At 56.7% G+C, this 23,676-nt stretch overlaps 11 protein-coding genes across 11 annotated transcripts; 5 read left to right on the forward strand and 6 right to left on the reverse strand.

The window, feature by feature from the left end:
* Positions 1 to 628: 628 nt before the first annotated feature.
* K452DRAFT_321756 (uncharacterized protein) lies at positions 629 to 3,547 on the reverse strand. The gene is made up of 5 exons (XM_033544428.1): positions 3,299 to 3,547; positions 3,100 to 3,242; positions 2,793 to 2,877; positions 2,445 to 2,739; positions 629 to 2,393 (listed from the first exon to the last, which is right to left on the reverse strand). Exons 1-5 carry the CDS (start codon positions 3,350 to 3,352, stop codon positions 913 to 915), a joined length of 2,058 nt encoding a protein of 685 aa, XP_033393236.1. The 5' UTR covers positions 3,353 to 3,547; the 3' UTR covers positions 629 to 912.
* Positions 3,548 to 4,787: 1,240 nt separating this feature from the next.
* Positions 4,788 to 4,994, forward strand: K452DRAFT_235755 (uncharacterized protein; the record flags this gene model as incomplete). The annotated part of the gene is made up of 1 exon (XM_033537461.1): positions 4,788 to 4,994. A coding segment is annotated over one exon (207 nt), but the record flags the coding sequence as incomplete, so codon positions are not given.
* A 345-nt stretch (positions 4,995 to 5,339) lies between these two features.
* Positions 5,340 to 6,265, reverse strand: K452DRAFT_291571 (uncharacterized protein). Its single transcript, XM_033541203.1, has 3 exons — positions 6,020 to 6,265; positions 5,772 to 5,924; positions 5,340 to 5,707 (listed from the first exon to the last, which is right to left on the reverse strand). The coding sequence occupies exons 1-3, from the start codon at positions 6,104 to 6,106 to the stop codon at positions 5,651 to 5,653; spliced, it is 297 nt and encodes a 98-aa protein (XP_033393238.1). The 5' UTR covers positions 6,107 to 6,265; the 3' UTR covers positions 5,340 to 5,650.
* K452DRAFT_361875 (uncharacterized protein) lies at positions 6,259 to 11,542 on the forward strand. The gene is made up of 8 exons (XM_033546456.1): positions 6,259 to 6,354; positions 6,420 to 8,977; positions 9,025 to 9,197; positions 9,246 to 9,971; positions 10,021 to 10,203; positions 10,253 to 10,426; positions 10,479 to 10,618; positions 10,709 to 11,542. Exons 1-8 carry the CDS (start codon positions 6,346 to 6,348, stop codon positions 11,360 to 11,362), a joined length of 4,617 nt encoding a protein of 1,538 aa, XP_033393239.1. The 5' UTR covers positions 6,259 to 6,345; the 3' UTR covers positions 11,363 to 11,542.
* A 553-nt stretch (positions 11,543 to 12,095) lies between these two features.
* K452DRAFT_235865 (uncharacterized protein) lies at positions 12,096 to 13,755 on the reverse strand (the record flags this gene model as incomplete). The annotated part of the gene is made up of 2 exons (XM_033537470.1): positions 12,096 to 13,034; positions 13,123 to 13,755. 2 exons carry the CDS (start codon positions 13,753 to 13,755, stop codon positions 12,096 to 12,098), a joined length of 1,572 nt encoding a protein of 523 aa, XP_033393240.1.
* Positions 13,756 to 14,048: 293 nt separating this feature from the next.
* K452DRAFT_257616 (uncharacterized protein) lies at positions 14,049 to 15,685 on the reverse strand. The gene is made up of 2 exons (XM_033538440.1): positions 14,619 to 15,685; positions 14,049 to 14,569 (listed from the first exon to the last, which is right to left on the reverse strand). The coding sequence occupies exons 1-2, from the start codon at positions 15,268 to 15,270 to the stop codon at positions 14,265 to 14,267; spliced, it is 957 nt and encodes a 318-aa protein (XP_033393241.1). The 5' UTR covers positions 15,271 to 15,685; the 3' UTR covers positions 14,049 to 14,264.
* A 608-nt stretch (positions 15,686 to 16,293) lies between these two features.
* Positions 16,294 to 18,987, forward strand: K452DRAFT_278516 (uncharacterized protein; the record flags this gene model as incomplete). The annotated part of the gene is made up of 4 exons (XM_033539368.1): positions 16,294 to 16,616; positions 16,671 to 16,817; positions 16,873 to 18,259; positions 18,348 to 18,987. The coding sequence occupies 4 exons, from the start codon at positions 16,294 to 16,296 to the stop codon at positions 18,522 to 18,524; spliced, it is 2,034 nt and encodes a 677-aa protein (XP_033393242.1). The 3' UTR covers positions 18,525 to 18,987.
* Positions 18,939 to 20,097, reverse strand: K452DRAFT_257624 (uncharacterized protein). The gene is made up of 6 exons (XM_033538441.1): positions 19,901 to 20,097; positions 19,797 to 19,835; positions 19,689 to 19,722; positions 19,621 to 19,629; positions 19,428 to 19,528; positions 18,939 to 19,264 (listed from the first exon to the last, which is right to left on the reverse strand). The coding sequence occupies exons 1-6, from the start codon at positions 19,901 to 19,903 to the stop codon at positions 19,100 to 19,102; spliced, it is 351 nt and encodes a 116-aa protein (XP_033393243.1). The 5' UTR covers positions 19,904 to 20,097; the 3' UTR covers positions 18,939 to 19,099.
* Positions 20,098 to 20,612: 515 nt separating this feature from the next.
* Positions 20,613 to 21,825, forward strand: K452DRAFT_235672 (uncharacterized protein; the record flags this gene model as incomplete). Its single annotated transcript, XM_033537453.1, has 3 exons — positions 20,613 to 20,738; positions 20,793 to 20,975; positions 21,073 to 21,825. 3 exons carry the CDS (start codon positions 20,613 to 20,615, stop codon positions 21,823 to 21,825), a joined length of 1,062 nt encoding a protein of 353 aa, XP_033393244.1.
* Positions 21,826 to 21,939: 114 nt separating this feature from the next.
* On the forward strand, positions 21,940 to 22,276 carry K452DRAFT_102018 (uncharacterized protein). Its single transcript, XM_033534911.1, has one exon. The coding sequence runs from the start codon at positions 22,054 to 22,056 to the stop codon at positions 22,237 to 22,239; it is 186 nt and encodes a 61-aa protein (XP_033393245.1). The 5' UTR covers positions 21,940 to 22,053; the 3' UTR covers positions 22,240 to 22,276.
* A 36-nt stretch (positions 22,277 to 22,312) lies between these two features.
* On the reverse strand, positions 22,313 to 23,660 carry K452DRAFT_321764 (uncharacterized protein; the record flags this gene model as incomplete). The annotated part of the gene is made up of 4 exons (XM_033544429.1): positions 22,313 to 23,001; positions 23,068 to 23,169; positions 23,245 to 23,452; positions 23,514 to 23,660. The coding sequence occupies 4 exons, from the start codon at positions 23,658 to 23,660 to the stop codon at positions 22,313 to 22,315; spliced, it is 1,146 nt and encodes a 381-aa protein (XP_033393246.1).
* Between the last annotated feature and the right edge of the window lie 16 nt (positions 23,661 to 23,676).

A 23,676-nucleotide genomic window follows, 5' to 3' on the forward strand; every position in this document is an offset into this window, starting at 1 on the left:
CATCCGCGTCCCGCGGGTCGGGCTGGGGCCGCTGTCTGCCGATGGCGAACTCCGTCCCCTTGGCCCGAAGACGCTGGCTCTTGCTATCGTTCTCGCGCTTCTAAACCGTCTGCTAGCATTGCATTCATGTGGGTATGAATGGTGCCGCGTAGGTATGCGCTAGGAGCTGTGCAGGCCTTTGCCTCAACCGAGTTCAAAGCTCTCGAAGCCGCTGCAGCCTCATACACAGGCCAGAGATGCTAGATTTTGTATATAGATTTCCGGCTGGCTCTCAGATTCACAGGAAGAGCTAAGGAAGCAGTTATTATTTCATGTAAAAGCATAAAATATTGGCTGAGTAGTCCAGCTATACTCACCTAATGTGCAGGCATATTCCTAGTTCGAGGCAACAAAGCCTATATGAGCTTGCTTACGATTTACTAACTTTAATTTACTTATATAGATCCTTATACCTTGAGGAAGTCATCAGTCTCGACAACGTCGAAGTCATCATTATGGTACCTTTAAAGAAAGCATCCCCTCAACTACTGTTCTGTTAACTTCACAGTTAACATATCTAGGGATTTTGTATCATTGGGAGACTGAATTGGCGCGTTGGACTTATGTCGCTCGAAATGATGCATACATTCCACGGATTGATTGATTTCCAAGGTAGCTCCATATATTGACATAAGTCTTACTATTAAGATGGTAGGTGCCGTTGTCATTAGGCCTGTTAGTCTGCAAGGCAGCACAACACGCGTCACCGAAGTACAGTCAAGGCCAGATAAATGTATTCTCGAAATCATTCTTCATTGCAGTCTACTAGTGCGTATAATCATAACCTCTTTTTCTCCAAGCGCCACGACCACGCGATTAACGTAGTCCCTCAGCACAATCCACCATTAGCAACACACCTCAACGCCGCAGCGCTTAGATGAGCTGCTGGAAGGCGCGGTTAAGAGGGGAGCGCAGGGGCTTGACGTCCTTGTAGAAGTCGATGGTGGCCACAGCGCGCTTGGAAATGCCCTCGGGGGTGAACTCGAACTTCTCGTAGACCTGCTTGTAGGGGCCGGAAGCACCGAAGCGGTTGAGACCGAACTGCTCGTGAGAGTACTTCTCCCAGCCGAGAGTCGACATGACCTCAACGGAGAGGGCAGGGATGCCGTCGGGGATGACAGACAGCTTATAGTCCTTGCTCTGGGCGTCGAAGACCTCAACGCAGGGCATCGAGACGACACGGGCCTTGATGTTCTTCTGGTCCTTGAGGAACTTGACGGCCTCAAGACAGATCGAGACCTCGGAACCGGTGGAAACGAGGGTGATCTGAGCCTCCTTGTCCTCAAGCGCGACGTAACCACCCTTGATGCCGTTCTCGAGGGTAGAGCCCTCAAGCTGGGGCAGGTTCTGGCGGGTGAGGGCGATGATGGAGGGGGTCTGCTTGGAGGTGAGGGCCATGTAGTAGGCAGCAGAGGTCTCATTGCCATCAGCCGGGCGCCAGACCATCATGTTGGGCAGGGCACGGAAGTGGGCAAGAGTCTCAATAGGCTGGTGGGTGGGACCATCCTCACCAAGACCGATGGAGTCGTGGGTGGCGACGTAGATGACGCGCTGGTGAGCCAGCGACGACAGACGGACGGCACCGGCGGCGTAAGAGACGAAGTTGAGGAAAGTACCGCCGGCAGGGATGAGGGTGCCGTACGCGGACATACCGTTCATCATAGCAGCCATGGCGTGCTCACGGACACCGTAGCGCATGTAGCGGCCGTTCCACTCACCGATACCGGTGTTGGGGGGCTGGAAGTCGACGGCGTTCTTCCAGCGGGTGTTGTTGGAGCCAGTAAGGTCGGCAGAGCCGGAGACGAGCTCGGGGATGACATCGTGGATGGCCTCGAGGACGGACTCGGACAGCTTACGGGAAGCAATGGCGGGGTCGGAGACATTGTAGGTGGGGAGCTTCTTCTCCCAGCCCTCGGGAAGGGCAAGGGTCAGACGACGGGCAAGGTCGGCGTGGAGCTCCTTGTGCTCGGAGCCGTACTTCTCGAAGAGCTTGTTCCACTCCTCCTCGAGAGCAGCACCCTCGGTGGCCTTCTTGCCGTACAGGTCGTAGACCTCCTTGGGGACAACGAAGGACTTCTCAGGGTCGAAGCCGAACTTGGCCTTGACCTGCTTCATGTCGTCCTCCTTCAGGGGGTTACCGTGGACACCACCGGTGCCCTGGAGCTTGGAGCCGAAGCCAATGGTGGTGGTGAGCTTGATGACGGAAGGCTTGTCCTTGACAGCCTGGCACTTCTTGATGGCGGCCTCAATGCCCTCAAGGTCGTTGTCACCGTCCTTGACGTACTCGCAGTGCCAGCCGTAGGCCTCGAACCTCTTCATGACATCCTCGGTGAAGGCGCACTTGGTGTCACCGTCTATGCCCAGTTAGCACTGACGTCACCGATTCATGGGCTCCGAAGACTTACCGATGGAGATGCCGTTGTCATCGTAGATGGCAATCAGGTTGCCGAGCTGCAGGTGACCGGCAGCGGAGGCGGCCTCAGAGGCAACACCCTCCATGGCGCAACCATCACCGAAGAAAGTGTAGGTGTAGTTGTCAATCAGCTCGTAGCCGGGCTTGTTGAAGGTAGCCGCGGTCTGGGCCTGGGCGACAGCGAGACCGACAGCGTTGGAGAAACCCTGGCCAAGAGGACCAGTGGTGACCTCAATACCGGGGGTGTCGTGGGACTCGGGGTGACCGGGGGTGATAGAGTCGATTTGCTGTGCAATAATGAGCTTCCCGTCCTGATTGGACGGATTTTCTCGGTACTTACACGGAAGGACTTCAGGTCGTCCATCGAGACGGCGTAGCCGAAAAGGTGGAGGAGAGCATACTGGAGCATGCAGCCGTGACCGTTGCTGGAGTGGATGTTAGTACCAGAAACCAATTGGCTCTAGCAGAGCAAGATTGGCAACAAAACGATCAGATTTGACGACGCCAAGCCCGTGGCGCGGGTCATCAACAGGGTTTTCCGCCGGAGCGAGAGGAAACGACGTGGGATTTTCACCCCGCCGTCTCCGGAATTGGCTCAAGGCAGCTCGCCAAAACTGATCGTGGAAGCGCTTCAGGGGAGAACGTACGAAAGAACGAAACGGTCGCGGTTAACCCACTTGGGGTTCTTGGGGTTGAACTTCATGAACTTGTTGAAAAGAACGTGGGACACGGGCGCCATGCCCATGGGCGCACCAGGGTGGCCGGAGTTCGCCTTGAAGGTGGCATCGACCTGCAAGCAGCCGGGTCAGCGTTGTTGTCGGGGGACAGATAAGGATCATGACGTACGGCCAGCGTCCGGATGGTGTTGATGGCGAGCTGGTCAAGCTCTCCGTAAGCCATTTTGGAGGATTGATCGGATAGTATGGGTGGGAAAAGGGAGGAGAGAGAGAGGATGAGGTGTTGGAGGTTTGGAGGGGGGTTGAGGGGAGAAAAACACTGTCTCTTGGGAGGCGGATGAAGTAATGGTGGGGCCTGCCTGCCAACGAGAGAGGGGCAAGCCGCCTAACGCGAAGGCAAAACGACGCGACTTGCCCGATCGGCGCCCTGACAAAGCTGTCCGTCCACGCTTACGGACACGCTTGGTCTGGAATCCCGCCTGTTCACGAATCACTCGTTTCTCCGCCGTCTTCCGCGCCGCGCTGCTGTGCGACGTTGTCCGTCCGGCGGGCGCTGGGCCAGCTGCGCGGAGACGCTCAACCAGCGTAGCGGTGGAGCACTCCGTCGCCTCACGACACACCAGGGTCCATAGAAATTTCCACCCGGTCTGCTCGCCGCAGTCCGCCGCCCGGCGTCATTTTGGCAACCAGGCGGTGACTCGATGACGATCCGAACAGACGCCGAGCATCAGGGTGTTCGTGGCACCCGCAGGGCTGAGCTTTCTGTGACGACGTCCGTCGCTGGCTTTCGTGTCTTTGGGCAGCCTCATTTATTTGGTTGCCGTGTCACAGCTCATCCGATGTCGCCGGTCAAGAAACTTGCTCCAAGGACTTAGAGTACATGCCTCAGAGTACGGAGCCGTACATGCTTCGTTTCTTAGCCCATGGTATTGCTCCGGCATGATCAGCCGTCCTCAACATTCCGCTAAAGCTAACTACCTACTCAATGAATGAAGTGAATTTTTGGCACGTGATTTCCCGCCCCTACAAAAAAAAAATAGCTATCACGTGTTACAGTCAGTTGAATGAGATTCTCCGTCCGCAAGCCACTCAAAGTCTTGGCGCAAATTCACCACGAATCAAATGCGCACGACCTCGCGGGCGTACATCCTTTCGCTTGGTCCTCCTCGTCAACCGTGATCGGGCGCGAAGGCAGAGGTTACATCCATGAACCTGGATCCACGCCGGTGCCTACGGAAGAGTGGCGCCGATCCTCCGACGTGCCTGAGCCGTGAGGCGCCAGTCTCGGTCTTGGCACGGGGTCCGCGGCGGCCTCAAGCCTGGCGGGTTGTAACCTCTGTGAAGCTGTCAACAACAGCGACCTCCTTCGAACAGCCTATGGAGTATTTCATCGACCACCATAGCCGAGAAGTATCCTACCGCCCAGATGGGGCTGAGCCGCCCGCCGTCTCCTTTTGCTCGCCGTAACAGCTACCGGGAAACCCAGAGGCCGTTAGCAAGAGATCAACTCGTGGAATATACTGGCTGCCATCAACAATTAGAGCCATGTGCTAAGTTTCGGTTATGAGGCCATCTCGCACAAATGGAGTGTTAAGCTCATTGACCAGATACTCATCGAGCGCTTCAAGCGCGTCACCGGCAAGACACCGCACCGCTGATTGAGGCGCGGTCTATTCTTCTCGCACCGCGATCTGGACCGTGTCCGTAACTTCCAAGGGAAGACCCGCCTCTTCTTCCTCTATACCGGCTGCAGGCCCTCGTCTGATAGTATACACATTAGCCACACAATCCCCCTTAAGTTCAAGAGGTGGCTGCCTCGGTTTGGCAGCCAGGGGCTGTGGGACGCGGCGTGCCATTTCCGATGATGGGGCAATGTTGAATATACTGTGAACGAGGCGACGAATCTCCTTAGGTGGAGTCGACGGTGTCGAGCGTCGAGGTGGAGACGAGGTATTTTCCTGTTTGGACACCGCATCTCCATGCCAACGGCTTGCTTTCGGATATTGTTCATTGCGTGCTTCCGGGCCCAGGGGATGAACATTCTGAGACCTCTGGTCCGCAAACGATAACTCTTCTTTTCCTGTTGCTAATTACTACAGCTTTGTCCCACGAAGCTCGGCTTTGCATCACTGAATAATATCAACGGATGCGTGGTCAATCGCAGGAATATAAGGATTGCTTCAGCGGGCTGACCTTCAGAAAACTCGAAGTTGTTCAAGCTTGATTGTATTGATAGTCCCTGAGTCGCGCAGCCGCATTATCACATGCTTATTGCACATTGAGTGAACACACATGAACCGCATGTCTCCGCTGCTGTTAGCCGTCCCGGCGCGAAAATGGCGGTGGCCTTTTGCATCTGAACCAATTGTACAGACTGCCATTGCTTGCTCTAAACCCGACAATACTGTACAGCTTCCTCTCTTTTTCCGATCAGAGCCGATTATGCCGTCCTCCGCCAACTCGAAGTCTTGATAGTCATTCCCACGGCCGTATGATCTCGTCCCCGAAAGCTAGCTGCAATTTACGGCCTCTGGACGCGCAGACCGTCCCTGGGGAAGGTGGCGGCGTGCTTGAAGGACTGTAATTGGCGAAATGTCAGCATTTCCCCAAGAAATACGTCGCGTTGCCCGCGGATTCCTTACGTTGTCACACTCCTCCCAGGAGCGACCAGCACCGAAACCAAGACCGACAAAGGCGGGCCACGCGCGGCGCTTGAACAGAAGGACGGAGAAGACGATGCCGAAGGAGAGGCCAAGGCCGGAGCGGATGAGCATGGAAGAGAGGCAGCGGTCCCACTGCAGCGAGAGATTAGTCGCGCGCAATTGGAGGCGTCGCGCAGCATCACGCATCACGCATGCGCTCGGGCGGTCGGGCGAAGGGCAGGACGCACCTTGTCGTTGAGCAGGGCCTCGCTCATGGGGCGGGAGTTGCGCGCGACGGGCGCGGAGGGAGTCGGGGTGGTGGGAGCGTCGGACATTGCGGCGGTGTTAGTGGGCTGAGATCGGCTTCCTGGAGGGCGATTGGGAGCAGGTAGGGGGGTGATGGTCGAGGCCCAAAGGGTCGTGGTTGGAGCTTGATAGGAACTGATTTGACGTTGGTCTTGGCGTTTGCGCTGTCTGCGGCGGCCCGTGCAGGCTTTTTGGGAGATGCTGTTTTGGGAGCTTCGACTTTGCGCCAGCCCATCTCACGGACGAAGGAGGGCGTGAGACGGCGGCAATGGCTCAGGTAAGCTAGCACATTGCAGCGCAGGCGCCTTTGGGCCTTTGGGACGTTCATTTGACTGGCTCCAGGACCAGCCTTCTCTCCAGAGACTACTCGCTATCGACAAGGACTTTTCAAGCTTCGACGAGCAGTTGAACCAGGCCACGCAGGTTCTCGGCCGCCCCGAGGACGCGCGCAAGCTCGCCGGATTCGAAGAGGATGTCGTCTGCTACAAACACAACCCACGAGCCGAGTGGGTCTTCCGCTGGTTGCTGGGCAAACTCAAGTCGGATGATACCGTCGGAGCAAGAGCAAGGGCAAGCGCGGGCGCGTGGCAACTATTGAAGCAGATTGCTCTCGGCCTGCCCGCCTCGGTCTCCTCCAAATCCTTGAACGCCAACGCCTTCCTGGCTAGCCTGGAGAAGACACTGCGCGAGAACTTCATCGAGCCGTCTGTAAAAGGCTTCCAACGTGACGCGTCGGCCGGACAAGACTCTGCCTCGGAATCCTCGGGTACTGTTTCAGAGGAGCCCAGGTCATCCCGGAAGCGGAAGCGGCACAGTTCCAGCGCCGAAGAGCGCGCTACGTCTAAACGCCCGGCGCTGGAACCCGTCGAACTGCGCGGCCTCTTTGAAGCCGTCAGCTCTGTCTTGGTTGTCATTGCGACTCTCGCATTTGAAAGCTCAACTAGCAATGAGTCGTCGGAGGTTGAACTCGTGAAGTCGGTTCTGCGGACGAACACGGCACAAGCTGCCCGACTCCTCAAACTATGGCTGGAAACGATCCATTATTTGACCATTACAAGACCAAGGCCTTTAAATGCGGAGGAAGTCCCCGCGGGGCCTCTTTTGGAAAGAATGTTGCAAATCTGGAACACTAGCTTCTCGGACCCCGCCATCGCCAACAGTAGTCCAGCAGAACAGTTCTCGCAAGAGTGCCTGATTCCTGCTGTCGTCCTCTTGTCTGATCTTGCCAAACCGGCCCCCATCCGTCCCGAACAGAAGCGTGTTCAGATAGAGAGCCAAGTCGTGAGTGCGTTGGAGACTCTCTTGGCTAGGCATGTCTTTATACCGTGTAGAGGAACGTTCTTCGCCGAAGTCGAAGGGCATAAGGTAGCAGCCAAGCCCGGTCAAGCTCAATCAGAAAGTCCGGAGCTACGGCAGATGCTAGCCCCATTACATTCGGTCATTCAAGGCACTGGTAAAGACGAATTAAGTTCGGCTTCCCTTGGGTTGAGCAAGTATGAGCTCCTCCAGGCCGCCGGTGCCCTGGTGGATATAGCTATTCGCTGTTCCCAAAGGTCCACACCTAAGAAAAGGATTGATGAAGCTCCTTGGCTACAACATGCCTTTGTTGTTCTTTGCGAATGCATAGGTACTCCGGTTATGCAACGACAACCGGGGCATGTGGAGCCCGACTGCCGAGCTGTACTTGAGCAGATGCTCGCAACTCTTCAGAAACGTGGTGTTTCATTAGACTCGGATGTCTTGGAGACGATTATTCGATCTTACTCTGGCATTATTGGCGCTGAGGAAGGCTCGAAACTAATCGACCAACAGCTGGTTGCCAGAATCTTGGCTTACGACCCTACTGGCTTCATGGATTCTGCCACGCAAAAGTCCAAAGACAACACACCAGTACTCTCAGATGCTCTTTTCGATTCAATCACCGAGCTTTCTAGTGTCATCCTTGACCCGCCTTCAAACGAAATCCGCGACCTCTCAAGCACACCTCTAGCCGATGAGACCCCTGTCCCTGAGGACCACAATCTGTTGAAAGACTCTATTGTGATACCACTTCTCAAAGCCTATGCGAATAGTCGCGACCTTGATGGATTCCTTTCACGCTGGTATCACCAACTGAACACCCTCAGAGAAGAGGGCACCGACTCAATGGAGAAGTCTATCTGGGCAGTCGAGGATTTAGGCCTGGCATTACGGGAGCTACTTGAAGCAAGCTTCACTCCCCGGCAGTTGTTTGACCACTTCAACGAGCATTGGCGCAAGATTTCCGGCTGCGAGAAGGCTTCAGCTGGCAACGAAGATTCTAGTTCAAAGAGCCCAGCGTACACAGAAGCGTCTGCTAGCCTCGTCGTCTTGGATGCTCTGGTGGGCTCGCTGCGGTCGGATGACATTATTGCCTCGCTTACGTCGGTTTTGGGATCGCTGCAGAGAAGTCTGTTCGCTTTCACCGGTCTTTGCGAAGATGAGGCTACAGACGCAAGAACTTTGCGCATCATCTATTGCATACAGATTATCCTTCGGCCCCATCGCAAGCACCACGAAATGAAGAACTTAGCCGCAGCTTTCTTCAAGTGGGCCGAGACTCAAAACATTGTCAATGTCATCAAATCAAGCACGAAACCTGGGAATGTGCATACCCTCCGGAAAGGGAAAGAGGCGTTTACGCTTATTGTCACTCTCTGCAATGATTTCCTACAACTTCCTGATTTTAAGGACTCTGTTAAGACGTTATTTCTCCAGACCGCAGCCCCTCTTTTCCGATCGAATGACGCAGTTCGGGATTGCATATCGAGCGGCCAGGAATGGCATCCGACTGATAGTCCCAAAGATCAGGCCATTGTTTTCCTTGAATCCATCACGCTTCAGGCAACTGCCGTGTTGACCAAGTTCCCCGACCTCATCAAGTATGTGCCCCGTTTGCTTGCTGCATCAAGATTGCTGATTGTTGCAGAATTATTCCTTTTGATTCCCTTCAGACACTTCTGCGCCTGCTTTATTGGCATGCGTTTGGCGATTTCTCGGGGAAGTACCGTTCACCAAACTTGCGAAATGGTATCAATTATGTCCTTGTCTTCGAGGCCATATCAGATATCCTGTTGACTTCCCATTCGAGTGAGCTAAAAGGTTTGTCAAAGCGTTCGTGTTGAACGGGATTAGTACTGACAGCTTTAGATCTGCTTTACTCGATTGTTTTCGAGGTGCTTGACCCAGAAACAAAGCTTGGACGATCTAGAGACCTGCGCAAGTTCCTTTGCGAGTTCTCCGAGAGCCAGTTTCTGCGCATGCCGTTAGCCACTCTCATCCGGAAAGACCGAGAGCAAGTGCTTGATCGCATTTGTGATGTCTACTGTAGCTCCAACAAGAAACGAACGGATGTCGAGACACAGTTCAGACACCTGAGTCTTATGATCAAGCTGATGGAAGTGCCGAACGCGACTTCTCGACTAGCCAATGATCCTGACTTGCTCTGGAAAGTTGCCCGCGCTACACAAGAACACGGGAGCCCTAGGCCAGACCTGCTCAGACTAGTTGAGGAGTTAGTCCGTCTGACGCTGATGGACGCTATCTCGGTGAAGACACAGTCAAGGGGTCAGCAATATTTGAAGGAGTTCAGTAAGATCATGCAACGCGTTGTCAAGGATACCAGCACCCTCAAAGATCGTACTGCCGAACTGGCCTGCTTCAAGTCGGCGCTCAACACGTTGAAGACCGCGGACACCCTCGGTGACGAGGAAGAGACGTACAAGATCATGAAGAGATATCTTCGTGCACTGGACCACGACATTGAGAACCATTTGCCTGGAAAACAGCGCACCGATTTCGATGGCGACCTCGTGTTTGTGAGGACAGTTCTTGACGCAGTTGCAGAACTCCCGACACAAGGTCTGGAGCGTGACGGTATGACTTGCATATGCTGGCATGAGAGCGAGCTGCTAACACTGCGCAGTTGCCTTTTTAAGCATCGAGTCCAAACTCCAGAAGTGCACCCGTGGGCAACAGTCGCTGGCTACCAACGCGTCTCAAGACGAAACTTCCATATGGGTTTCTTTGAGCCGTGCGGCGGCCAACGTCTCCATTGCGGACAACACCCGGTACTTTGGCGAGATGGTTGGGAGGCTGTGGAGCTCGGGTACGTGAACTGTATTTCCTTGCCTGAATACAATCTAATCTGTGGATAGATCTTTCCATAGAGGATCGCCACACAGTGATGAAGACAAGCAAAAAGGCTGCCGCTTCCTTGGGACCCGGACGGAGAGCATCATTGCTATCGTCGTTGATATCCACGCAAAACCACGAGAGGCCTTCTCCAGAGACACTGTTCCTGTTGAACGTGCTGGTTCCCTCGTTACAAGGTCAGGATCTTTCGGATCTTCCTCTACGGCAGCGTTGCTCATAATGCTCCAGATGCCCCGGTAAAAGGAGACTCCTCCAAACACGACCTGCTCGGGCTTGGAGGACATCTGGCCACGAACCTTCCAAAGGTGCAGAACGTCGGTGATTTGCAAGTCATGCTCAATTGCATCGACACAATCCTACGGGAAAAGGTATGGACCTTTTTTTATTTTTTTTTTATATTTTTTTTTTATATATTTTTTTTATGAAGCCTTGTGGCCCCCTTACTGACACCTCAGCAGCAATGGCTGGTCTCGCAATGGGCAGTTGAGAACCTCATCGACTCGCTGTGCAGGCTGGCGTCGGCATCGGGCCCGGCCCTCCCAGCCAACTACAGCGACTCGATCTACACGCGCATCTGCAACACGACACACCTGATAATCGCGCTGCACCGGACGCGGCTGGGCGGGCGGTACCACGTACTGATGCCACTGCTGCAAAACCTGCTGCGCTGCCTCTTCACGCCCGACACCAAAGCAGCCAGCACAACAGCGTCGACGCTGCCTCCGTGGCTGAACCCGCGCACCAAGCCCCTCACGACGACGCACGCAGCGCACTTTGCCCGCCTGGTCACCACGCTGTGCAACCCGACGGTGGCGGCCGTGTCGAAGCATCGCCCGCGCGCGTCGCTCGTCGACGAGACCAAAAAGGCCCGCGAGTACGCCGGCCAGTACGTCCCCGCTATCATAGTGCAGTTCTGCGCCTGCGCGCTGCAGGGCCGCATTGGGCCCGAGGTGCGCGCCGCGCTGATGCCGGCGCTGTATGCCTGCGCGGATGTCGTGGGCATTGAGGCGTTGAGGGCGATGAATGCGGGTATGGATGCGAGTGCGCGCGCGATTTGGAGGGGTGTTTATAGCGATTGGAAGAAGTTTGGGAAGTGGGATGGGGGGAGGTAGGGGGGTAGGTGGGCAGGCTTTGGGTTGGTGTGTGTGTGTGTGTGTGAGGGGAGGCGGTGTGTTTGTTGTGTTGTGTGTTGTGGAGTTGGGAGTGAGGGAGGGCGTGGGTGTCTAGGTATGTAGTAGATCTCTTATTAGCGTGGGAGTAAGTAGGTTTATGGAAAAGATTGTGATTGCGATTGCGTTTTGCGAGTGCTTTCTATCCATGGGAAAAGGCGGTACCGGTGACTGCTTCAGAAACTTGCTATTTATGTTAATCGTATCTACTGCACATGAAGGCCGTGACAACATTTCCATCTGTCTACCAATCCGCTGTCGACCAGAAAGAAGCACGCCAGCGCAGACGAAACAAGCTATTCAGATTCAGCAAAGGCCAGACAGACTCGCATTTCCGTTCGTGATATCAAGTGCTTCGTCGTATCTATCCTGGTACATCACCCTACCCGTACGCCGAGTGCCACCATTTGCCTCGTTCTCGTCACGGCACGGCATCCCACGACATGCCATGCATGCGGCCTCCGTATCCAAACTGCCTCTATCTTCCGCCCGGCGTTCCCCTCTCTTTTTCTCGAGTGTCCGAGCACTTTTTCCCGAGGAACCAGAGACTGCGGGATCAAGGATTCCGCGCTGTCGCCTGAGCTGGCAGCTCTTACCCGCCATTCGCCTCCCCCATCCACCCTACCACGTCTACTCGGGGTCCTTCTTCAACATCACAAACTCGTTCCTCCGCGCGCTAGACAATCGTGCTAATGCGATGCACGACAGGCACGGAGCTAGGCGGCAAGCTGCCAAACTCGGTAATGACCATCTTGACGTAGTCGGCGGGGGTGACATCATAAAGGACGTTGAGGAGCTGCAAGCCAGGGGTATCCTTCCAGCGAGCAAGAGCAGTATCACGCTTGCCCAGCGTCTTGGCCTCGGGGTCCTTGTCATCCTTTGCATCGTCAGTGACCGGGGCATCGCCAATCCACTCGCCGTGGCCAAGGATCTCGTCGGCAGGCGCAATCTCGTTGTTCACGATGGAGTCGAGGGCGACGCGGTCCGTGAACTTGACGCTCTCGCAGCACACGATGACGGGGATGTCGTGCTCGTGGGCGAGCATGGCGACGATGGCGGTGCCCACGCGCGAGTACAGCCGCCCGTTGCTCATCATGGCTGACGCGCCTAGGAAAACTTTGCTGGCTTCTTTGATGGCGTGCGCCACGGCGCCTACCAGGCAGTAGCTTGTCTGGATGCCGACAGCCGCGAGGCTGCGCGCGAGCTGCCGCCCCTCGAACAGCGGCTTGCTGTCCACGACTATGACGCGGAAGTTGCGGCCCAGAGAGTGCGCGCGCAGCAGCGTTTTTAGCACAATGCTGCTTTGCGCGTAGGTCACGATTACGTCGCCGTCGACGATTTTTTGGGACGCCGATTCCGCGATTACTTCGTCTGCGGCCGTGATGCGCTCGCGGATGAAGGTGTCGATGGACGAGATGAGGTGTTGCTTGGCGGTTTGCTCGGGGACTGACGGGTCGATCTTCACGATCAGGTCTTTGAGCCAGCGGATCGCGTTGCCTTGGGATACAGAGAGGGGTCGGCACGAGGAGAGGTAGGAGATTTGCGGCGAGAGGTGGTGCGAGACGAGATGGCGCGCGAGTGCGGTGCCGGGCGGCGTGCTGTAGGAGTTGATGACCTGTAGCATAAATGTTAGAACGCGGTATCTCCCTTGACAAGCAAGCAATCTTCATCCATATACAAAACTGGAGCGGTTGAGCACTTACCGACTTGAATGCCAGCAGCATGGCGACGCATCTCGCGTTGCTTCCACAGATAACATAGCTGCTCATCTGCAGCCCCAGCGCCAAAACCGCAGGATGCACCTCCTTCGCCGCGCCCTCGATTTCATGCCTCCGGGGCTGGCCATACAGATGTCCAAACAAGCCCACCTTCTTCTCAGCGGGCTTCTTCTTCTCCTTGACTTCTTTCGCCGGCCCAGCCGCGCCCGCAGGCCCCACCTGCTGGCTCGACCTCCGCCGCATCGCCGCCTCCGGCCGCTGCAGCAGCAGCTGGCCCTTCTGCGCGCCACCGCCGGGCTGTTGCGCGCCGCCCTGCTGCCCGCCCGCCTTGGCGTCCTTCTGCTTCTGCTCGGGCTTCTTGCCAGACGCTTGTCCCCCGCCTACTGCGGCGGCGCCGGGGCCATCTTTGTCTGCTTTTTCGCGCGCGCGCTTGGCTGCCTTTTCGGCTTTGGCGCGCTTCTTCAGCTCGGCACCGGACAGCTTGGGCTCTTCAATCTTGGGGACGGCAGGCTTTGCGGCTTCTGCTGCTGCTGGCGCGGCTGCGGTTGCGGGAGCAGCGGCGGCGGTGGTGGTAGTGTCGGCAGCGGGAGCGTTCCCGTTCGCAGATGGGTCAGCCATGGTGGCCGCCGAGTGTTGCGCTCGTGTAGTAGTTTTCGTGCGGGTTCGGTGCGGAGGCGAGAGTGGAGTCAAGCGGTGCTTGGGGTTGCTCACGGGAATTGGGCAGGGCTGGTATGGAAAGGATGTCGGACAGTCAGTGATCTTTGGAGTCACAGGTCGGCTTCGTGGGGTTGGACAAAATTCCGGCCGGCGCGTCATTCCACGGTTCGCCGCACGGGCCGTCATCGTCCGGGTCACTGGAGCGGGGTTGTCCTTTATTCATTCCAAGGCAATTTATATAAAAAGCTTCTCATGGCCCTCTCTTGCATTCATTGGCATTTATGAAAGCCCTTCGAACGAACAACATGTATAGCATACACCCATATGCCGCCACGTCGTCGTAACTATGTCTTGAAAACCCTCAAATTATATCTATGTACCAAGCTGTCGCTGGGCAAGCCCCACCTGCAAACGCCGTGGACATGCTTTTGGTCCTCTACATCTTATACACAAGCCTTCCTTGTCGACGCTTATGCCTGAGCAGCGGCAGGCTGTTCCTCGCCGCCCTTCAGGATGAACTCGCTGTCACCAATCTGCTTTCCTCTAGCTTCCCAGCGGGCCTTGCGCTCCGCACGAAGCCCGTCGCACAGCGTGTTGAGGGCGGGCCAGTAGACCGAGTGGTCGTACTCAAAGTCGACCTCGCCGCCGTACGTCTTCATCAGCTGCGAGGGCGGGATGTGGTTGCCGAAGGGCTCGTTGAACTTCATCTTGGTCTTGGTGACGGGGTCGATGAACGGAGAGATGAGCTTGAAGAAGGTCGTGACATACCAAGGCACTGTCTCAACGTTAGCAGCTGGCGGAAAACCTTTGAATGGGGCACTTACAATCCGAGATCAATGACCTGCCGTTCCTCTCGGGATACTGGCCTTGCAGGATGTTCAACACCTGCTTGCCCTGGCCGACAGACGGGTTCTTCGCGCTCGTGCTGTTCTTAAAGTTGATCAGAAGCGCAATGCTCTCCACACCCGCCGGCATCATGTCAATGGCCCTCTCCAGCATGAAGACCAAGTTGTGCACCTGGCGGTCGCTCTTCTCCGTGTTCTGCTTCGAAGGGTCCATGTACAGGCACGGCCTGCCCTCATTGTCGAAACCCAGGACAATCAGCTTGCCCGTCTCGTTCTCGGGTGAGATGTAGTCGGCCGTGAAGTAGTTGGTGCCGTACTCGCGGCGCCAAATGAGCGTGTCTGTGAGACGTTTCGCAGCGTCGGCGGGCTTCGACCACTTGACTGCGCGCAGGTACCGCAGCAGGCACTCGCGCGTCAGCCACATCTTTTCGTCGTCGCTCAGAGGCGCCTGCTCCGGGTTCTTGGCCGTCGTCGTGGGCAGCTTCTCCCAGCCCTTGACCAGCTCCAGGAACTCATTGTATTTGGCCTGTTGGTCGGCGGTCAATGCGGGCTCAGCGGCGGGCTTGCAGTGCGGGAGCGGAGACGAGAAGGGGCCTTTAATGGGGCCAGAGGCGGGGGCGCCGTCAGCCATTGTTGCGAGTTTCGGCGGTGATAAGGAGCGGGAACCCTGGGCTTGGTTGAAAGTCGTTTTCTGGACTGGTTCTCCTTGTGGTTTGGAGATGTGGCGGCACAGGCGGCTTGCTGGGTGGGAATCGCCCGGTCTCGGGACGGGTGATGACTGTGTGGAGGCGGATCTCTCTATTAGGGGAAATTGCAATTACGACTTGTCTCTGATTTTGAACCACTGCTCTACTACATACAACGGCGAGAAAAACAGAAGAAGATATAACTGTCAAGGCCGCGACGGCGCAAAGCGGTGAGATTATGATATCAGCGGTATTCGGGCTGATGTTGACTCCGACCACATCCGTTGACCTACAGTCAGAGCGGGCGATCGGATATCACCATCTTGGCCACCGTAGGAGGCGCTCATGTTTGCATGGGCGTCGAACGTGGCAGCATGCTTTTCATCGACCAAAATTTTGTATCTACGGCTGGGATCTCATCGATAAGGATACGATTTTCAGGTTAAAGACCGGGATCTGCTTGCGTTCCTATCGTGGGTAGGGGGATTACCTATTTATAGCTCTGCTCGAGCACTCTCGAGCACGCTAACTGTCTTCGGAATGTCTATTGATTTGATGCACCTTTGTACGTATAGCGGCAGTCGAGAACGTAGTACTTTGGCTATGTTTTTGACCAGCTATCTACACTTGGACTGCGGCCCGGCAGATAACTGAACATGCATGCAATTCACGAGCTGCTCAAGTGATGAGAGCTTCTCGGAAGGGCAGGACCTATTAATTCCATTGAGCCAGTCTTAGACGATACGGACCATCTCCCATGCGCTCGTCTACTTCTGCTTCAACATCCGCCCTTTGAAGAATGGCCAGGACAGATCCATTGATGCTAGCCATTTTAGGCACTAATATGTCGGGTAAACCTCGCGAGAATGTCCGTCGCGTCTTCGCGCGCGACGCGTCGCAATAATCATGAAGCTGCGACGAGATTCCACCTGCATACCTCTCAACCCTCAGCACCACCGACAGCCACAATGGACGACAATACCGCAGACCTTAATGAGCTGTTTGGCTCCCCCAACGCTGAATTGCCGCCCGACGTCCTGGGAGAACTGCAATCGCTCCTCCGCCTACACTCCATTGCCCCGCAAGAGCTGTTCTACAAATGGGAATCCTACAGTATAAAGATGGGTCCGGAAACGACCCTTACACTAAAGACTGTTCGCGATTTCAAGAAAGATATTCAAGACGCATTGGAGAGGGAGAATAGAGGAAAGGCGGCGCACGGAAGAAACGAGAAGAGAAATGTTGGCTCAACACCCCGCGCCGGTGCAGGAAACTCTGATGTCTTTGGAATGTGAGTCGCAAGAGCCCACAGTCAGCGGAGGGTGTAAAGCTTATCGGAAACTAGGCTCGACGGTCTCGTCCCAAGCACACCTGGAGCCCGCAACGCACCAAAGAGGAAATCCAACTTCGATACCCCAACCTCCAAAGTAGCAAAAAGCCAGGCCCAAAGCTCCCCAGCGGGTCCTAGTACACCTCTGCAGAATGGCGCAACGTAAGTGGTATCTCCAACCAACACCGCATACAACAGTCGGTTGACTAGATTGCAGAATTGCCTCTTTTGCGGACCGGCCAAACGCAGGGCGGATCATGGAAACCCTCAACGAGCACATCCCCTTGCCAGAGCCTCCTTCAGACCCGCCCTCCGAATCCCGCGTCAAGCTAAAGGCGAACACAGAGCTGGCAAAGTTCGCGTATAAGACCATGGCTATGAAGCTGTCGGAAGCGTCAGAGATTCTCGACGACCGTATCGACGAATTCCTACAGTTGACACAGGAGTACCACAAACTGGAGGATTCTGCTTTTGGAAACCCTGCCAGCCAAAGCACAAGCGAGATCATCGCTGTCGGTCGTATTGCATCGGACAGCAACGAAGGCAGGCTAAACGCCGCTTCGCTGGTGTTGGAGACGTCTCGGAGGACTGGCGCCGGCTTGCGGATACCTTTGCGAGTCGACAAGCTGCCGACTTATAGCTTCTTCCCCGGGCAGGTGGTTGCGTTGCGCGGGCAAAACGCATCAGGAACCTTCTTCCAGGCCACGGAAATCCTAGAGCTCCCACTGCTTCCACCAGCCGCTTCCACGCCCGCTGAACTGGACATGCACGTTGCACGTCTGCAGCACACGGGCGACGACGACATGGACATGGACGGCGCGAGCGCGACCAGGCCCCTCGGCGTCATCATAGCCTCTGGGCCTTACACCCCCGGCCACGTCCTGGACTTCGCCGCCCTCCACGCCCTCCTAGAAAGCGCGACGGCAAGCTGCCCGGACGTGCTCATCCTCAACGGCCCCTTCATCGACATCGAGCACCCCAGCGTCATCAACGGCGACTTCGACCTCCCCGCCCACGCAATCCCCAACCCGGACAAAGCCACCATCCGCGACGTCTTCCGGCACTACATCTCCGCGCCCCTAAACCAACTGGCAGCACAACTGCCCAACACGACCATAATCCTGCAGCCCAGCGTGCGCGACGCCATCGCCAAACACGTCAGCTTCCCGCAAGACCGGCTCAAGCGGCAAGAATTCGGTCTCCCCAGACAAGCAACCATAGTCACGAACCCGGTGACGCTGAGCGTCAACGAAGCCGTCGTCGGGCTCGCCAGCCTCGACGTCCTCGACATGCTGCGCCGCGAGGAGTGCGTGTCGGACAAGGCGCGCGCGAGCAACGCCATGGCGCGCTGGGGCGCCGCGCTCGTGGCGCAGCGCTCCTTCTGCCCGGTGTTCCCACCCACAGCCCGTGAGGCGTATCCGCGGCTCGAGGCCGGCGGGCGCGAAGCCGTGACCGTCGAGGCCGAGGACGGCGTCGTCGAGGGCCGCGTCGAGTTTTTGCCGGTCGGCGCCGTGCTGGATACGAGTTTTTTGAAGCTGGCCGAGTGGTTGACTGTTAGGCCGGATGTGCTGGTTACGCCGTCAGCGCTGACGCCGTTCGCTAAGGTGCGTGTGCTCTTGTCTTGTCTAGTGTGTTTTTTCCGACGTTGCTGGACGTGTCTTAGCTGACTTTTGCTTGCTTGTTTGTGTGCAGGTTATTAACTCTGTGCTGGTCGTTAACCCGGGCACGCTTAGCAAGCGCAAGGGTCCTGGCACGTATGCGCGCTTGACGGTCCTTCCGGCTGCCGTTACCGATGAGGATAGAGCAAAGGGCGAGATTCTCGCGCATAGGCTGTTTGAGCGCGCGAGGGTCGACATTGTGCATATCTAGACTGTCTGTCTGTTTGTCTGATTAAGGAAATGCTGGGTGGGTATCCTCAAGTACGAGGGATCGGAAATGGAGTCAGAACTGGGAACGGAATGACAGAATGGCATGGTGTTTTGATTTTCTTCTTTTTGTTTTTTGAATGGACATCAACGACGCTGGTAGGGTTTGGGTCAAATCATCACTGCACGGCGAGCCGGTAGGTATGCAGCTGTGTGGTTTAATTTGACAGTGGAAGAGGTCACGTAACCGCATCGCTCGCCATTCCAGGGCCCGTGTCAGAGGTATTCATACAATCATAGCATATTCGACAGCCTCACCGATCCGCAGCCTCTATGATACAGCCGGCTCTACGACAGGAACACGCGCAGGGCGGACAGAGAGAGTAAGTAGACGGAAAGAGAGAGAGATTGAGGTTTTGAGAGAGAGAGAGAGAGAGAGAGAGAGAGAGAGAGAGAGAGAGAGAGAGCAAGCAAGCATAAACGCGTATCAGAGCATTTCACAAACGATATAATAACTGCAGAGGACCCTTCAACAACAACAACGGGAAACGAGCAACGGCGGCGGCGCGCTCCTTCCGCCTAGTCCCTCTTCGACGGCGGCTCCGGGTGCACCTCGGTCACAGCCGTCAGCAGCTGGTCGACGACCTTGGAGCCCTGCTCTGCGCCGATGCCGTTGATCTCGCCCAGTTTCTCGTCCGTGGCCTTGTCGGCTTCTTCTTCGGCCTTGGCGTTGCCGCTGCTGTGCTGTTTGGAGTGGGGGTGTTAGTGCGTGGTTGCTTGTTTGGACGGGTTGTGAGTGGAGGGCAGGTGGGTTGGTGCGTCATTGGTGCTTTCCCGTCCTTCGACGACGACAATGGTGACGACGGTTGTGGATGTTGGGCATGGAAATGTGCGCGTGCGTGCGTACCTCCTTCTCAAACGCTTTGAACTCCTCTTCCTTCTGCTGGCGGTACTCCTCGATTTCCTTCTGGGCCTCGCTGCGGGCGTCCTTTACGCGCTTGGTGCGGTCTATACGGGGAAAAGAAGGGTGAGTTAGGACGAGCTTTCTCTCTCGATTGTGGTTCGGGACTATGATGGCGGGGAAAGGTGTGTGGGCGTACATTCTCTGGCTGCGGCATTGGTTAGCATTGACGTCTTTCCCCACGTGGATGGATGGCTAGGTACGCACCTTTCTGCACGATCTTCTGCGCCTCGCGCTCGGCCTGGTGGGGGTGCTGTCAGCTTGCTTGCTTGCTTGGTTGTGTGGTGTTTGTCCTCTGGGCGGCGGGTGGCTTACGTCGAGCAGCGTCTGGATGCCCGCGGAGTTCTGGGCGGACTGTGTGGTGCGTCAGTGGATGTTTCTGCGGATACAGGCGTGATTCGCTGGTGGCGGCTACGCACCATGGTGAGGGATTCGTGGGTAGAGGCTTCGAGGGTGTTGGGGTGGTTGTCGCGAGATGTGCGAGTTGGGCCCGATGGTTGCTTGGTCGCTGCTGCTGGCTGGTGGAGCTCGTGCCAGGCTAGGTCACCACTAGGGCGGTGAGGCGGCTTCGTTGCTGTTCCCAACAAGGCATGTCATCGCCAGCACTTTTCCGGCCTGCCCACTTCACATTCGTTATTTATATCTATTTGTTTGATGGGGACTGCTGCTAAAATGTCACTTGCGTGATGACAGCTGACACGACTGATATCGTCATCTACGTAGGAGAAGGCCGTACACAAATTACTCGCAAAGGGTCACAACTATAGGTATATAGAATCTGAGAAGAAGTAGGATATCGGAAGCAGGGGAATAACAGTTTACAGCATGCCGAATTACCTATTCATCACTCTTTGTAAGTTTGTCCAATGTCGTCCGGTGCAGGACATACCCGGCGAGACAACCGTGCACGCGCATGAGTGGCGCGTCCGAGCCACCCGTGGCGCATCTCTTCAACTCCACCACATCCACCTTGCGCCGTCTTCCTCTCCGCAACCCACGCGCTCAGCTCTTAAACCACCCTAACTCCAACGCCCAACCCGCCACCACGACCAAACCACTCGCCCGCCTTCCTCTCAAAACCGACCGTCCCGCCTGACCCACCACACCCCACCCCCGCAGCAATAACCCACGATGCCGCGCGCCGAGGTCGGCTCCACCAAATGGCAGGCCAACAAGATGAAGTCCAAGGGGCTGCAACGGCTGCGCTGGTACTGCCAGGCATGCGAGCGCCAGATGCGCGACGAGAACGGGTTCAAGGTAGGCGCCTAAGAAGAGCGATGACAAGTTGCGCACCCGCTAACACTGGCACAGTGCCATGTCCAGAGCGAGAGCCATGTGCGCCAGATGATGGTTATCGGCGAAGATCCGCGCCGCGCCATCAACGACTATAGCGGCCAGTTCCAGCGCGATTTTCTGACGCTGTTGCGCACGGCGCATGGCGAGAAGGCGCAGAACTTGAACCACTTTTATCAGGAGTATATTCGGAACAAAGAGGTACGTACACCCATCCTTCGCTTTCACGCTTTTCCCGCTCCGTCTGCCCGTAAACGTACGAAAAATGAGAGGCTCCGGCTAACACCCCCACCACCAGCACGTCCACATGAACGCGACGCGCTGGCCCTCGCTCACCGAATTCGGCAAGCACCTCGGGCGCGAGGGCATCTGCCGCGTGTCCGAAGACGAAAAGGGCAACGGCCTGCTGGTGGCGTGGATCGACAACTCGCCCGACGCGCTGCGCCGGCAGGCCGCGCTGCGCAAGAAGGAGCGCCAGGAGCGCGGCGACGAGGAGCGCGAGCTCAAGCAGATCTCGGCGCAGATTGAGAAGGCCAAGGCCGAGCGCGGCGACGACGGCGACGAAGAAGCCGGCGAAGAGGCCAGGAAACTCGAGCGCAGGGACGGCGAGCGCGTCGTCTTGAGCTTGAAGCCCGCGGCTGCGGCGCCGCCCAAGGCGGGGGGCAGTCCGCCGCTGCAACAAGTAGATACTCCGACGACGACGGATACCACGCCCGCGGCAACCACATCAGAAACATCGCCCGACAAGCCCGCAAACTCGCCTACGCCGCCCTCAACAGACGCCGCTCCCAGCACATCCACCACCACAACCGCACCTCCCCCCGCAGCGACGAAGCCAGCAACGACATTCAAGTTCGGCGCCGCGGCCTCGAAGCCCAAAAACGTCTTCAGCGCGAAGAACAACCCGCTCGCGGCCAAAAAGGTCGTCGTCAAGGAGGCGCCGAAGAAGATGAGCGAGGCGGAGCGGATTATGAAGGAGGAGTTGGAGCGGAAGCGTGCGCGTGAGAGTGGGCAGGGGGGTGGGGGGAAGCGGCAGAGGGTTGCGCTGTGAGTGTGTGTGTAGGAGGAGAGGGGTGCGTGGGGTTTGGTTTAGTGCCTTCTTTTCTTCTTCTTCTTCTTCTTCTTCTTTTTCTTCTTCTTCTTTTTCTTCTTCTTCTTTTTCTTCTTCTTCTTTTTGCTTCTTGGGTTTGTTTGTTGTTCGTTTGAATTGTTAGTGCTTAGTTAAGTGCTGGTTTGCTAGCGTGGCGTTGGGGTCGTGAGGGGTTGTGTATATGGCGAGATGGACAGACAGACAGATGGTTGCTCGTTGATGTGCGGGAGGAGAGTACATACATACATGCATAGGTGGGACAGCGTGCTCTATCGGATCCAGTCACTCAGTCACTCAGTCACTCAGTCAGCTATACATGCATGCGTGCATACATATATACCTACAGCACCAACACCACCAAAACCCAAGCCATAACCACCCATGCACAGCCATCTAAACCGCCACCAACCACTCAATCCAGGTATCCCACCCAGCACCAGCACACCACCTACGCACTCTCCCAAACAAAAACATCCCTCCCCCCAGTCCCAAGCACAGCATACGCCTCGCCGCGGAACCCAGCCACGCTCAGCGCGGCCCAAGCGCCTTCTTTCCCCTTTCCTTCTTCACACGCAAGCCCCTTCGTCTGCACCAGCAGCCACACGTGTAGCAGCAGCCTCGGCGGCAGCAAGCCCCGCCAGCGCAGGCGCACGAGGTCGCGCACCACCGCCTCTCCGCCGTCACCGCCGCTGCCGTCGTTACCTCCGGCGCGATACGGCACCGGCACGTCCCACCGGCACAGATAGCGATCGAGCCCATCAGCGGCGGCGAGGCGCGGCGAGGATAGCGATGCCATGCCTAGCCATTCGAGGACCGCGGCGCTGTATTCGGTGTCCTGGAGGTGGGTGGGTAGGGTGGGCGCGTGCAGGGGGGGTGTCTTGGTGGCGGGGAGGGGGTGAGGGGTCGGGGTTGCGGGTAGGGCGTGGAGCGTGGGTTTGTGTGCGGCTATGGGTCCTGTGGGTGGGGGGGGTGGGGTTTGAGAAGGCGGACCAGGTGTTTGTTCTGCAAAGGGCGTGGTGAGGTCGTGGAAGAGCCAGGCCAGCGACTGCGTGAGCACGTTGCGGAAGGCCCACTCGAGGCGCGCGAAGCCTTTCTTGCCGTGCAGCATGCTGGGCTCGCGCAGGTTCGTCTCGACCACTGCGGGGTAGTGGGGTTAGCGGTCGTTCTCGTTCGGGCTGGTTGTTTCCCAGGCGCTGGACTTGCCGTAGCGGGCTTTGGTGTGCTTGCGGCCGCCGTGGGGGGCGGGCTTGCCGACGAGCCCGCACCGCTCGTACGTGGCTTTGTCGAGATCGAGCCGGAGTATGCCTGGGTGCAGGGGCCGTCGTTAGTAGGTGCCGGCATGGTGTAAGACGTGTCCTGGGGAACGGAACAGGGCTCTACCTTCGTGGAGCGTGTATGTGTTGTCTATGCCAGGACGGCCCTCGGAGATCATCATTATATTGCCAGTCTTGATGTACTGGTTGAAGAAGTCGCCCGATATAATCTCGCCCAGAGACATGGTGACTTTGGCATAGTGAAAGGTTCCGGCATTTCCCCCAAGCTCTTGCTTAACCGCTTCATAAACTTCCTCGGGAAGAATTAGATCGGCCTGATTTTTTGGCATTAGCCGAGGTGATACTCGTTTTAAAATGCTGGAAATGACTGCGCACAGTATGTGAGAATGGCTGCGAGGAAATGAGCGAAAAAGGCTTTTTCTTGGTAGGAGGCTGCTGGGGATCTATGTGGTCGGGTAGAGTGGCATGGGTGAAATAGCACTTGGGCGCCGGAGTGGCGTCTTTTCCGCCGAAATTATACATTGGGGGCACGGGTTGG

The sequence above is a fragment of the Aplosporella prunicola genome (assembly GCF_010093885.1).
Source record: "Aplosporella prunicola CBS 121167 unplaced genomic scaffold K452scaffold_29, whole genome shotgun sequence".
Lineage (NCBI taxonomy): Eukaryota > Fungi > Ascomycota > Dothideomycetes > Botryosphaeriales > Aplosporellaceae > Aplosporella > Aplosporella prunicola.

Excerpts from the sequence above, each read along its gene's own strand:
- K452DRAFT_102018 (XM_033534911.1), top strand. The coding sequence starts at position 22,054 with ATGGACAGACAGACAGATGGTTGCTCGTTGATGTGCGGGAGGAGAGTA.
- K452DRAFT_321756 (XM_033544428.1), bottom strand. The coding sequence starts at position 3,352 with ATGGCTTACGGAGAGCTTGACCAGCTCGCCATCAACACCATCCGGACG. Across the intron at positions 3,243-3,298 it reads ACACCATCCGGACGCTGGCC|GTCGATGCCACCTTCAAGGC; the intron begins GTACGTCATGAT and ends GGCTGCTTGCAG. Across the intron at positions 2,740-2,792 it reads ACGACCTGAAGTCCTTCCGT|CAAATCGACTCTATCACCCC; the intron begins GTAAGTACCGAG and ends ATTATTGCACAG.
- K452DRAFT_257616 (XM_033538440.1), bottom strand. The coding sequence starts at position 15,270 with ATGGCTGACGGCGCCCCCGCCTCTGGCCCCATTAAAGGCCCCTTCTCG. Across the intron at positions 14,570-14,618 it reads CAGGTCATTGATCTCGGATT|TGCCTTGGTATGTCACGACC; the intron begins GTAAGTGCCCCA and ends ACGTTGAGACAG.
- K452DRAFT_257624 (XM_033538441.1), bottom strand. Across the intron at positions 19,723-19,796 it reads GCATCCAGACGCTGCTCGAC|GCCGAGCGCGAGGCGCAGAA; the intron begins GTAAGCCACCCG and ends CACCCCCACCAG. Across the intron at positions 19,265-19,427 it reads TCAAAGCGTTTGAGAAGGAG|CACAGCAGCGGCAACGCCAA; the intron begins GTACGCACGCAC and ends CACTCCAAACAG.
- K452DRAFT_291571 (XM_033541203.1), bottom strand. The coding sequence starts at position 6,106 with ATGTCCGACGCTCCCACCACCCCGACTCCCTCCGCGCCCGTCGCGCGC. Across the intron at positions 5,925-6,019 it reads AGGCCCTGCTCAACGACAAG|TGGGACCGCTGCCTCTCTTC; the intron begins GTGCGTCCTGCC and ends CTCTCGCTGCAG. Across the intron at positions 5,708-5,771 it reads CCTGGGAGGAGTGTGACAAC|TCCTTCAAGCACGCCGCCAC; the intron begins GTAAGGAATCCG and ends CGCCAATTACAG.
- K452DRAFT_361875 (XM_033546456.1), top strand. Across the intron at positions 9,198-9,245 it reads CCATTCGAGTGAGCTAAAAG|ATCTGCTTTACTCGATTGTT; the intron begins GTTTGTCAAAGC and ends TGACAGCTTTAG. Across the intron at positions 10,204-10,252 it reads TGGGAGGCTGTGGAGCTCGG|ATCTTTCCATAGAGGATCGC; the intron begins GTACGTGAACTG and ends ATCTGTGGATAG.